This window comes from Lineus longissimus, chromosome 19, assembly GCF_910592395.1.
Source record: "Lineus longissimus chromosome 19, tnLinLong1.2, whole genome shotgun sequence".
NCBI lineage: Eukaryota > Metazoa > Nemertea > Pilidiophora > Heteronemertea > Lineidae > Lineus > Lineus longissimus.
In genome coordinates this window covers 4,624,171-4,637,995 of record NC_088326.1, presented here as the reverse complement: position 1 = coordinate 4,637,995, position 13,825 = coordinate 4,624,171, and the positions used below count along the sequence as shown (strand labels likewise).

Sequence of the window (13,825 nt, the reverse complement as noted above, 5' to 3'; positions counted from 1 at the left end):
TCCAATTTTATTACAATGTCTTTTTCAGAAGTGCACGCGGCGTGTTTTTGACATCCTTATAAAAGATATACACCCGTCTTGTTAATCGGAGAAGAACTTATTATTATCTTTGAAAAATTACAGGTCAACTTCGGGTTTGTCGACGAAGTAGACACCAACCGCAAAAAGGAGGGTGCAAAGGACGATATAAAGAACGACCAGGCGCCAAAACCGGCTGCGGAAAATGTTACGGACCCGCTGCCGGAGTTTTCTCAGTGTAGCCTTCAACAAGATACTCAAGCTGCAGAGAACGGGACCCCCGACAGTACCGGTGATGCAAAAGACGGTGAGGCGATCGATGGCAACTTGCATGAGGTAAACGCTGAACAAGAGGGGCCATCGAAGGATGCCAGCGCGGCGACGGAGTCGACGGATGACTTCCCACAGGAAACACAGGCTGGGTCTTCGGCGAGTGCCGGCCAGGGACGTAGTATCAAGGTCAAGCAAAGTAGCACAACTAAGACAGTACTTAGTAAGTATGAATAGATATGAAATAGAACCATTCTATGAAGGACACCCTCGGGACCGGTAAGTGTTGTTCTTAATAAAGAGGTGTCCTGATTAGAGACTAAATTCAATGGAAACAACGGTTCCTTTCAAAAAAAGATGCGATAAACTGGTCTCCTGTTGATATTTCTCTCGATATCATAATGATGCATAACCGCAGGGCCGTATTTAACTTTTTTGTCCAGGGGGGGCAGTGGGATAGATCGCCGAAGGTGATCTGCATGCGCCGCAGGCGCATCCGAACGGGGGGGGTCTGGTGGCCCTCCCCCAGAAAAATTTGAAAATAAAAGGTCTGAAATGGCATTTTCCTGGCATTTGGAAGTGTGAATCAATAGTATTTTTACTCTAAAAAAGGACCACTTTTATGAAGTATTTTACGAAAATACCACATTTGGACAGCTAATGTTAATTTTCATAGTTTTTCACAGCTAGTCTTTACCTAATGTTGCATCATTGTGTTTAACCATAGAAGACTAGGGTCAGGGCACTCGACTGGTCAGATTATAAGGGTTGCACCTGAGTTGATAACATCTGCTATCCATATGCTGCTATCATGCTGGTAAAGCTATGGCTAAGATTAGTTTGTCTTTTTATTACTGTCTGAAAATTTTTTTTTCAACATTTATTGCACAGGGGGGGCAGCTGCCCCCCTGCCCCCCTCCCCTCTAAATACGGCCCTGAACCGATGATGCTTAACTATTCCTGTCATCAAAATCGTATTCAGGTTTTATTCTTGAATATCCTGTAAGTCAGGAGATAGGCGCAAAAACTCCTCGAACGATCTTGCGACGTTATCACTGATATTGTTACCTTATTGTTACCTTAATACACCATCCTCTAATGTGTATGTGTATGCGTATGCGTGTACGCGCAATAAGTTTTGCATGACGTCAGAATGACGACAATTTGTAAACAAAGATATCCATCTGTATATTTCCAGGTTTAACTCGAATCGGAGGTACAAAACGGAAGATTCAATCACGAAAGTCAGTCAAGTCTGTTGCCTCGGAATTGGGTTCGCACGAGGTGTCCGACTATAGCGATAAATCGGATGATGAGGATTCCAAAGACAGCAACGCCAACATCGGCGTCTCGATCGCCATCACATTTATTGTCCTCGTGGGTGTGACCGTAATCTCTACCATTATCTACACAGCGGGTAAGTGAGTGATAGAGAAGTTACGATATCGATGCACGAACGTGAAGGAGAACGAGTTGTATTTTCTGTGGTTGATGTCATCAAGTCGAATGTTTTGTGTTATTGTAGCTAACGTTGCGCGATATTCTGTGTATTGCCACGTCGTGAGATCATTGTGCGTTAAATGCATATCGCCACCTTTTAATAGGAATTAACGTCATGACTTGAAATGGCGATATAACGCAGAAGTGGCGATACAATATCGCGCAACGTTAGCAATATACCAGACATTTTTATAAGACACACAGTTTCAATGCATTTTTGACAACTGTCGGCACGCATTTCAACACAAGCCCGACGCACATCCCACGATCTGTTTACACATACGTCGGCAACAGAGCAGTAAAATGTGTAGTTTCTTGTTATCAGCCTATTGAGCAGTTCTCCAGGTTTCAGAAACTCCCAATAACATGCCTTCACCAAAACAATTGCTAAATCAACACTGGCATACACTGAGGACCAAGAAATCAATGATTTTTTAGGAACTACGGTTAGACATTGGTTACTTATCAATGCGCATGCGTAACCGGATGCAAATACAGGAAGTTTTGTTCTAGCCGACTTGCCGACCACGGCCCTGACTCACTGTCCTCAAAAGGAGTGTAAAGTGGGTAAAATCTGCTGCCATCGCCATAATTTCGGCAGATGATTGTGGTATTATTGGATAGATTGACCCCTTTGGGTTCGATGTCAGAATTTGCTTGCAATGATATAGGCCTACACCACGGCTGAAAGGGTGGATGTCGTCCTGAGTGCCGACAAATGGTGCCCAGGTTCGAGATCGACTGGACAATAGGCACCCTGGGTGCCATTACACTAGACAAACAGCACCCAGCTTCTTCTTCTACACTTTTTCTATACCTACAACCGAGGTTGGCCCCACGCTCACGGAGGTCACGTTTCACGATAACCATCATTTTGCATATCGACTGAATGTCAAGAAAAATATGCAGCAAATCCATTCATTTTGTCATCACACAATTTTTTTCATTCTCTGAATATATCCCCCCTACATTCCTTTTCTGAATAAATCATCCGAAATGTGCTTTCAAAGACCTATAGGCCTAAACGCGTTTTTTTCTGTTTATCTGTTCTTTCTTTTCGCGCACTGCTAAGGCCGCAAGTACCACGGCGCGAGATAAAACGCGATTGCAAGAAACGTCCTCGTCCCTAAGATCCGTAAGCCAGGCAAAAGAAGCTGGGTGCTGTTTGTCTAGTGTAATGGCACCCAGGGTGCTTATTGTCCAGTCGATCTCGAACCTTGGTACCATTTGTCGGCACCCAGGACGACATCCACCCTTTCAGCTTCACTACGGTAGACATATCTGTGGCAATCTTGTATTTGACAGCGAGCAGAAGTTGGCATATGATCGAACCTCGCTGGTTGTGAGGCACTTCGCCATGGAAAATTGTTTACAATATGAAAAATGTTCCGATTGGTGCCCATTTCGATTAGCTCACGTGCTTTCCCATTATTTCATTATTTATTACAATTTTGATCATGAGTTTTTACAGTTTAACCAAATTTTGATGACGCTCTTTTCTCTTCAGCCGCCTCGAACAGGAATGACAACGTCCGTAAGTATAGTCCAATCCAAAGCATATACTCCATCCTCATTTCTCCAACACTTTCACTGTAACCCACTTTTGAATACTAGTAATGCGGGAGCCTTACAGTTGATGTCAAATCGATTTCAAAATCTGTTTTTTTACTACAAAGTATTGGGCACATCTAAAATGGTACCACTTTCCATCCGCCATCTTGAAATCCAAAATTGCGGACATCTGACGATACCATTATTTTGATTGGCCGTTCCCTAGAACATGGGGTTAGAAGTATAAAGGACCATTGGCATTATTAAGGGCAATATTACCCAGCTATCGGCTGCCCAGTCACCTCCTATTCTACATAAGTAGTTCCCATTAACAAATTGCACAAAAAAGGAAATATTCAAAATCTGACTGAATTATTCGGCTTACTGTATTTAGCGCAATCATTACGCTTAGCGCAATGAATGGGGGGAAAACCCAAAATGTGGTACCTATTTCTCTGCCTATTGAGAAACACGATGAAATGCATGTAATTGGACATAGGGCACGAGATCAACTACTTCCGCTTAGGGAGTGTTCATTATTTGGTTTAATACATTTACCCACACATGATGATTTACCATGGATAAACGTTCGAGGACGGACCTGTAGCTCCGATATTTTCGATGTATACTAACACTACTAATCCAATACTACAATCAAGATGTACAGACCGGGGGAGCTGGCGGTACGTACCCATAAGTCTTTGCGGTAGTCTCGCGCGTACCGGATATAACCCATCAAGCTTTTCTCCTTCAGAGAAATACTGCGTTGCGCTCAAGTGCCTTAAAAGGCTGTGAACAAAATTAACGTTCGACCAATGAGAAAGCCACATTACCCTGCATACGAGGTTGGACGCGTGATCACTTAGTGACAAGTAAAAATAGAATCAGACCACATGTTTCTATGTCAGAATGCTGCCGTTTGCGCTGTAGTACACGTGTGTTGTCCAAATTTTCGATTTCAAGCAAGTTTAAGGCCAACCTCGTGTCCACCAGACTAATGCATAATTGGCAGTTGAGCGCAACGCAGTATTTCTCTGAAGGAGAAAAGCTTGATAGGTTATATCCGGTACGCGCGAAACTACCGCAAAGACTTATGGGTACGTATCGCCAGCTCCCCCGGTCTGTACATCTTGATTGTAGTATAACAAAAAACTGAAGTACGGGTACTGTGAGGTCGACGACTTTCGCGAGTGTGAGTTTGTGTTTACCTTGGTTCCATAATCGTCGTAAGATGGCAGGGTGGTAGGTAGACTTAGTTCCCCGACCAGCCAACCGGCACCCGTCCCGAACTGTACAGTACACAGGGTGGTTTATCGTACGTTAACGTAATAGTGTTGATTGTCTGCATTCAGTGGTGTAAGTAGATTTTGACCTGATAAACCTGATATGTGTCATCCCCGGAATGATTGGATAGGTTTGATAGGCGATTTTCTTCCGTGAAAGACACACTTTCGTGCTCTGTTCCATCAATGTCAATGAGTTCAGTCACTCGCATGGCAGCATGTCATGCATGTCGGCGTGTGTTCCAGCCCGGCGGTACAGGGGCATGGCGATTTAGCGGATCCTGCGGATTCTGCGGATTCTGCGGAATCTGGTCTGCAGCGGATTGGTATCCGGTCGTTTCGCTCCCTGACGTTTTCGCCCCCACTATTTTCGCCCCCAAACTTAGCCTAATACCATTAGGCCCCACGTGGTGGCACTGAAGGTGGCCGCTGCCGTGATGTAATGTAATCAAGCTAAAATCAAGAGAGTGTCTGAGAGTCACTCTACCCAAATATTAGTCGTTTCGCCTCCTGGGACTTGGGTGTTTTAAGGATCGTTGCCAGGATCTCGGGCTTGTCACCTGTCATCGCATGATCTTGCTGGCTGTTTGGTCATCAAGAGTGGGATGATTGACTCCGGTGGACGTTTTAGAAAAATCTTTATTTATTATCATGAGAGTGGGAAATTCTCTGTTTAAACTGATTTGTCATCTGGGAGTCCTGGACATCATCAGTCATCATGTGACTTGAATATCTTAATGATGGATCATCAAGGCAATCGTATGTTGCTCGTGCACAATTTTGCGATGTTGTGAAATAAAGAGAGACGTGTCAACCAGGCCAGTGTAGAAGTTTAAAATGTCCCCTGGAAAAAGTGTCCATCATCCCTATTGTATTCTGCACGATATTAACAAATTAACGAATGAGCGAAAATGACGTGTGACTCGGCCTATTACCAACTCGGCCTGGGTTATAGATCACGGTCAATGTTCTCATTAGGGAGGTTTTTTTTTATTCATGCGCGCCCCCGTAGTTCCTAAAATCATTGATTTCTCGGTCCTTACAGTATGTCAGTGTTGATTCAGCAGTTGTTTTGGCAAAGACATGTTTTTTTGGAGTTTCTGAAACCTAGAGCGCTACTCAACAGGCGGCTAACAAGAAACTACGCATTTATACTGTTGTTGCCGACGTATGTGTACACTGAACTTGGGATGTGCGTCGGCCCCATCTTGAAATGCCGTCCAGTGCCAGTTGGTGCGTTTTTCGCTGATTTATGCAAAATTCAACATATCTCAAAAGTTCAATGGTTGACCCTCGATTTTTTTTTGATTTTTGTGTAGCGTAAGCAACTGTCTTTCATGGGAGAATGGTCACTGTAAGAATTATTCAGGAAAAAATGTATAATATTTGGGGTTTTTCGTGATTGTCCGGCCCAATTGGCAATATTGCCATTTGGGATGGTGAACAGAGCTAGGAGCAAATGCGACGCTTATGATTTATTTAAAGAAATAAAATACCCGATTTAACATCCTGCAGAATCAGGGGCATCGGGCCTTTCCAGTGATATACGACACAAATGGGTTGTCCTCATGCATTCACTTTGGAAACGCATTTTAAAATAGATGTTACGTCCTGTTAATGGGGCACGTCATCATCGCGTACATTTGGGAAAAACTCCCTAACGAGACCAATGTGGAAATCGTCCGATAATAGAATGCAGACATTTTTTTCATGCATGTTGGGGTTTTTCCGAAATGCTTGATAATCTTAGCGGTTTAGACAATTTAACAGTTATGGAATATTACAAATATTTATTATAAGGATAATTTATCATAATATCGATATTCTCGAGCTGTTTTTATGCTGATTCAGCCCAGATTCCGCAGGTTCCGCAGAATCCGCAGGATCCGCTAAATCGCCATGCCCGCGGTACAGTGCCAGTGGGAAGACGCTATACATGATCATGATGATGTACAATGTAGGCCTAGTGTAATGTGTTGCATGGTTGCATGCAAACTGGTCAGCAGCCATTGCCACTGCAATGCCACAGGCCGACCGGGTGTAGAAGTAGAAAATGTCCCCTGAAAAAAAGTGTCCGGTCCTATGTATTCTGCTAGCCTAAAGGCCCTATGCCTGGTGCGGTTACTAGCCCATGATCAATACCATCACTGGCCTTCTCCGCTCACCACACCCTCTTCTCACCAAGGCCAATCCATTAGTAAATGCCTACTCCCCTGGAGCTTATTAAAGGGGGACTATAGGCCTAGGCAGGAGCAGAGGTGCTAATTTGGCCATCTTCAGGCGACTTTTGCACAGTGAGGGCGCTGGGCCATGTCCGATTCAGCACTAAATATATTCCTTACACAAGCGTGAGATGTGAGAGAACCCTTTTGGCGACTTTGTGTAACTTTATCTTGCTGCCTATATTGTCTCTTTAAGGTAATCTTTATTATCCCAAAGCAAAACAGACATGATATTCAAGCTTATAGGTCACCGCCACCACACCATGTACTACTACTAGTATATAATAGTAGATCAATAGGCGCGCCATCTATGAGATGATACAATAACTGACATCTACCCTTGTTCCATTGTATTTTTTAGTGTCAGAAAATAATGATTGATCCCGAGGCGTAATATTGCGCTAAATAGGCGTAATATTGGGTAGTATGTAAACACTGAAACGTTTCAAAAGAAACAGGTCAAACGAAACGCGTCAAATAAATGGTCAAAACGTGAAATTGAAAATGCACTATTTGGATGTGTCGTTTCTCAAGGCTCTGTTTTGTATTTTTACCGCATAAAAGCCACAGAAATTCAAACAGAAAGCGATTAATTATAAATAGATTTACCACAGTCCGTTCAGCTCTTTCACAATTTAAATAAACCGGTATTTCCCCACGTAACCTCGTACCCTGCCCCAATATTTAGCGCTATCGTATACTTTATGTCCAATTTTGCCTTGAACTCTTTCGAATGTAGCACTCAGACACGGAGCATCAGCAGATCAGAGGTCATAGCATTAATCATGTTATTCCGCATTTCATCTGGCATTTCCCTGACCTAATTGGCCGCCATTATTGCCGAATGTGCTGGATCCACTCATTTCATTATTACAAGATGTTCAAGGCATATATTGATGCGAAACTTTAAGACATGACAAGGGTGGTTCATTCAAACATTTCAATTGTAATTGTTTAATTTTAAACGCCATAACCTTTTGTTATTTCGTCCCCACAGTGAGTACGAATCTGTGGCCGCGGCCATTGTCAGTTCAATTACACTGCGCGATCGCAATGCATAATGTACAGTGATTCGCCAACATGGAAGCCAATTCGGGCAGAGATAATATTTTGAATATTAACTCTTCTTTTGGAGATTGGCACGGGGACGAGGCCGATTTACTTATTGCGCTGAAAATGTGGAATGCCAAGGTGGGTCGCCGTCTTGCAAACAATTTACCAAATTCAATTTCCCTTAAAAATCGATCCAGATTATCTAAGTACGCAAACATAATTATTGTAATCATTATAACAGATCATGAGTATAATTATTCAGTAATATTCATTTTTATGCCATATCTTATTTTTGACTCGTTTCGTTTGACCTGTTTCTTTTGAAACGTTTCAGTGTTTACATACTACCGTAATATTGCGCTAAATACAGTAAGCCGAATTATTCCGCATTTCCGACGTTGACTCCGATTTGACACGACTTGGCTCTCCACGCATCGACTCTTTCCACGTGAACGATGCACTAGTAAGGCGTTTCCCGGAGCTACCCCTTGACGTCATGGTGCTGGTATCAATTTTCCGACGTCACGCTGATGGCGCTTGATGACCCCGCAACTTCGACGATAAATGGAAATGACGTTGCGTCTTAATAGCGGGGATCACGTGGCGGGAAAGGTATTTCGCGCCAGGACTTGCGCGTACTGAAAATAACGAATAACGCGTTTTCTACCAGCTAAGAACTGAAACAAAATTTGAAAAGCGTCAACACGTTCAGAAAAATAGTTTACTGATGAACCAACAGAAGAACAAACATACTGCAATAATAATCCCAGTGGTCATTTAAATCATCGTCTCTAGAACAAAAGTTATTGTAAAAAAACAGTCAAGGGGTACTGCTATGGCGGAAATTTTGAAATTCAAGACCACCATGGGGTGTTTTTCGAATGTCACCCGTCCTTTAAATTGTTTAGTACATAATAAAGTACTTAATCGCCAGGACTACATAATATACATTATATCCAATGCAGAGACTAAGAATTTAAATGAATCAGTCACACCGGCAGTGACCTCTTATAAGAAAACCGTCAGTTTAATTTTTGCGGACCTTGCGAATAAATGAGATTGCCGAAAATAAAAATCATGACATGTGATTTCTATAATTGGCAAAGCCGATAAAATTTCTGGCGAAATAAAAAACGCGCCAATAAAACCTCTGATTCTTTTTTTGTGCGATTAAACGAAATTTGTTCCGTTTATAGATCTGGGGCCGGTTGCACAAAAGTTATGGTGATAAAAGTATGTTAGTTTATCTTTTTATGTTAAAGTCCCTAACTTAGCGTTAGCTAACATAACGCTAAAATTGAGTTTCACAAATCAATGTTAGGCCCAATGTTAACTAACACTACTTTTAAGTAAATCAATGTTAGTTGCTAGGGACATTTCCCATAATGCATTTGGTCCTCATATTGAAAGCAAGACATGCAAGATGGCTGCCTCCATAGAGAATCATTCATCTCAAAAGACAAAAAGGGAGAGAAAACCAAATTTTTCACACTCAGAAGCCGAAGTTTTAGCCGATGTTGTCATAAATGAACTTGGGATCTTGCGATCCAAGTTTTCGTCAGATGTGACAAACAAAATGAAAAAAAACAAATGGGATGAAATTGCCCTAATGGTTAGTTCCTTGGGAGTGGCCACAAGGACCGGGGATAACTGCAGGGAAAAATGGAACCAGCAGCTTTCAAAGGCGAAAGAGATCCATTCCCTGCAGCAAAAACACCAGAGAGGGACTGGCGGAGGGGGAAAGATGCCACAGGCCGACCCTACACTGCAGAGAATAATAGAAACATTCGAAAAAGACGCAGCATTCAGAGGCATCACTGGTGGATTTGAGTCTGCAGGTAGGTACACCAGGCTCCGATTTAGCCTAATTAGGCCATAAAACGCTATCTACTTCTACCAGCATATATTTCTGAACATAGGCCTAAGCCTTACATAGGTCTAGATTTCATAGCCTGATGTCAATCTTCAAAAATATTGGTGGAATTAAGCTCAACTCGGCCCTACCCTGGCTAAGTTCAAAGTATGTCGTCTGGTGCCTGCATCGATATTGGCACTCTGCCAGCCATTTCTGTTGGACTTCCTGTGTGTATAGCGACCATGTGTACATGCTGACATGACAGTGCATGCATGAATTTTTCAAGCGGCCGAAAGTACAGCTTTTCATGACCGTCACTTAGAAATAGTACCATAGTAGTTGACTTCATAGCTCTATAAATCAAATTCATCAGCAGATAAGGTAGTTCAACTGCACAAAAGTACAGAAAATGTGGTTATTCGCTGCTCCAAATACGCGCTTGCAAATTTCCCGACTCCATATTTCTAAACGCACTGAGCATGCCCAGTAAGTGTATGGAACGCAAAGTTTGCAAATAGTACTATACAGGGTGAAACAGAAATAAGTTCCAATATAAATATTTTGTTAATACTTTTAATTTATTCAATAAGTCATGCATCATGATGCATGTGAATTACCTCAAAGAATTAACAAAATGATCGCAATTGTACACATTAGGCCTATTGTTAAGCTGACATCACCCTGTTTTAATGGAATATCATAGAAATTTGGATTTTCAATGGATTTAATTAGAATTTATTGATTTTTCCCGCCAATTTATGTGATTCATTCCCTTTAAACTTTAAAACTTTCATTTGTTAATATTTTCAGTAACCACACCTATAAAGGCTACAGCAGCAGTCTCCCTCCCTGCTACATTACCTGATCTGGCTGGTTGGACTCCTGGTAAGTTTAATTTAAAGGTGCTGGAAGCTCGATGATAAATATGCCCATGTCAATTAAGAGCCGAGTATTTCTTAGACTATGATACATTACATTGGTACCGGTATACAATGGAAGAAATACAAGTAGGCCTACTGAGAAACAGAAAGCGACTGTAGTGACCCGGTTAGACATCATGCGTCTTTAATTTAGAAATAGTAAAATTATTTTTTATGATAATTTCATTTAATTTTTCAGTAAATCAAGCTGCAGATGTTGATGTCGACTGCTCAGATGCAGTGGTTGTGGCAACCTTTGATCGTCAACCACACGAAACACACATAGAGGGAGCCACAATAATTCTTGGTATGCTATTAGATACAGGTTCGGTCTTTCAGTAGGCTATCAGGCCCGGGGTCTAATACTGTATCGATGCTGATAGCCTGGCCCACACCTCATATATCAAGGCATTTGCATTTTGGATATTTGAATCTATATTTGCCAGAGTTTTGGTTGCAAAACATTTTGTGACCTTTCGTGATTTGATATTTATCATCATATAGGCCGAACTGTCATTTTTATTCTAGATTCTCAACAGACGATGACAGCCACTGCAATGACTGCCCCAAAATCTCCAGCCAAAAAGAAGGCCAAACTGTGCAAAGTCACTGGTGAGTAGTTGGGACTCTAGAATGGCGAAAGCCTTTCTTGATTTTAAGCAGTCCCTACATGAATCAATCAAATGTGCTAAAATGAGCTCTGGCCGTTCACAAAGTGACAAAATTGAAGTGCTTTGTGATCCATTTAACCCGTCATAATTTGTTTCATTCTCTCCTAGGTGCCAGGAAAGCACATGCGAAGGGTCTGCTGACAGACGCCATGTGCCGACAGAAGACTCAGCAGGATGTATTTAACATGCAGCTTGAGGTCCTTGAGGCAACTCTTGTTACGCAGAATGCCACAACACGTACTCAGGAAGTTCTTCAGAAAGAGGCTGGCCTTCGAATAGAAAAGCTACAGCTGGAGATTGCTCTGCTGAAGGAAAAGGAGTTCTTGGGTCTGTCGGGCATTGAACTGTAAATTTATGTGTAAATAGTATCTATGTTTATAGGATTTGAATTTTTTAGATATTAAATATATTAAATAGTAAATATATAGTAAATATCAAGTTATTTAAAACACAAAGGGAATGTATCAAAATTAGAAGCTACAGTGTCAGTGACATGATGAAAATGTTATGGTATATTTCTTACGCGAGTGTTGATTATGCAATACATAAGTTATAGTTTTTAAGTTTGAAATTGGAAAATTCACTGGCTGTAGCTTCCACTGTTTTGATATTTCCCCTCACTCAGGTTGCAGTGGATCACAGTCAATTAAGCAAAGTAGCGATTGGCGAGGTAGTCCCTGTAAACACTGCCAGAGTTTGGGCCAGCATACTCCTCATCATCATCTTCATCATCTTCTTCGTCATCACTGTCGTCGTCTTCTGGCCGGGGGTCACGTTCTCCTCTCATCTTTGCAATATTATGCAGGACAAAACAGGCAGAGATGATCTTAACTACACGGTCTGGCTGCATACGAATCTCCCCATGGAGAACATGGAACCTCCTCTTTAACACTCCAAAGGCATGTTCTATCCTCACTCTTGTGGCACATAACGAAGTGTTCAATCTCTGCTGGGCTTCTGTTGTGGGTGCTCCGTACGGGACGATGAGATACGGCATACAAGGGTATCCACTATCTCCTAGCAACAGTCCATCTTCACCTCTGGGGTTTGTCAGTTCCAGGTGCTCTTTAAGGTCACTGTTCCTCCAAATAAAGGCATAATGGGTTGCCCCTGGCCAACGTGCAACTACATTGGTGAATTTTCCTGAAAAGGAAATGTATCATTTTAGTTAGGAGGGCTATTGATCATTATTACACGACCACTCCGTATTTTATTATATTCAACATATTTCAGCATCAACAAGTTTCTATGCAATTAACGATGAAAAAATACAAAAACTATGCGTATTCTATCTTTATGAGCAACAGTGTACAAGAGATAATTTTTGCATAAATGGCATTCCATATGTTTTGTTGGTCAGGCAATCATGGAATTGGTCAACGTTCGTTTACCAAAAAAGGCATGTCAGTCATGGTGCATGTCATGATGTCGAGGATGTGGCGCTTGTTGTGATATCATGGATATTGGCCCTAGTATTTAGCATGTTTTCAGGTATAATTATAAAAGTAATTACCCTTATCGTCAACCACTGCTTGCACGTTGATGGAGTGATATCCCTTCCTGTTTACAAAAGATGCTTCGTAGGCTGGAGCTGGAGGAACTTGCGCGGGTTGTTCTGCTTCTTCCATGGCTTCGCCTTCGCGATCTGCAGGCATGGGCAGTGCAGGTGCATGTGCAGGATCAGGAGCATGTAGGCCTATCTGGTCATCTCGCATCTCCTGGTCATTCTCAGCAGCATTGGCTGGTTCTGGGATGTGATCAGCATCAGGACGTGGCTCACTGGGGCATATTATTCTGATGTGCGTGCCGTCGATGCATCCCAATACTTTGGGAAAATGTGAGATCCCATAGAATCCAGCTTGAATTCGACGCCTCTCCTCCACCGACTGGGGCCACACAATATAAATCGTCCCGTGCAGCATCTAACAGGCCAGCCACCCTGTGCACCACACGACTTACACTAGCTTTGTCTACACCGAAAGTGTCCCCAATAACTTCAAAGAAAGCTCCAGATGCAAAATAACGGAGAGCAATCAAGACTTGCACCTCAGGCGAAATTGCATGGCTTCTGTTGGTCGCACTTTCAATGTCCTCCCTGAGCATATCAACTATCAAAACAATGGTTTCTCTGCAAAAACGGTATCTTTTAAAAAGTTTTTTGTCATTGAAGAACTCCAAGTGGTTGATTCTTTCTCTAAAATGCCGTGGAGGTTGAAAAAATGGCTGGAAAGCCACAAACAGGGCCTGATTGTCCACCATTTTGTTTCAACTAACTCCAAAATAGGGATTTATCTTGGGGTTAGGAGGTCAGTTAAAGTTAGCGTTAACTTAACGCTACTTTTAAATAATTTTCTTTCTTGCAACCCAAATTAACTTTTTGGAGTTAAGTTAACGCCAAGATAAACTAACAGTGATTTTTAACTATTTTTTTCTTTTGTGCAACCGGCCCCTGGTATTTTGTGCTTATTCGGAAAATTTGGTG

General features: G+C 42.1%; 1 protein-coding gene across 1 annotated transcript; it reads left to right on the top strand.

Moving 5' to 3' along the window:
• The first annotated feature begins 9,242 nt into the window (after positions 1–9,242).
• On the top strand, positions 9,243–11,693 carry LOC135503423 (uncharacterized). Its single transcript, XM_064796998.1, has 5 exons — positions 9,243–9,735; positions 10,563–10,637; positions 10,872–10,979; positions 11,201–11,284; positions 11,452–11,693. The coding sequence occupies exons 1-5, from the start codon at positions 9,255–9,257 to the stop codon at positions 11,691–11,693; spliced, it is 990 nt and encodes a 329-aa protein (XP_064653068.1). The 5' UTR covers positions 9,243–9,254.
• Positions 11,694–13,825: the final 2,132 nt, after the last annotated feature.

Excerpts from the sequence above, each read along its gene's own strand:
- LOC135503423 (XM_064796998.1), top strand. The coding sequence starts at position 9,255 with ATGTTAGTTGCTAGGGACATTTCCCATAATGCATTTGGTCCTCATATT. Across the intron at positions 10,638-10,871 it reads TCTGGCTGGTTGGACTCCTG|TAAATCAAGCTGCAGATGTT; the intron begins GTAAGTTTAATT and ends TTAATTTTTCAG. Across the intron at positions 10,980-11,200 it reads GGGAGCCACAATAATTCTTG|ATTCTCAACAGACGATGACA; the intron begins GTATGCTATTAG and ends TTTTTATTCTAG.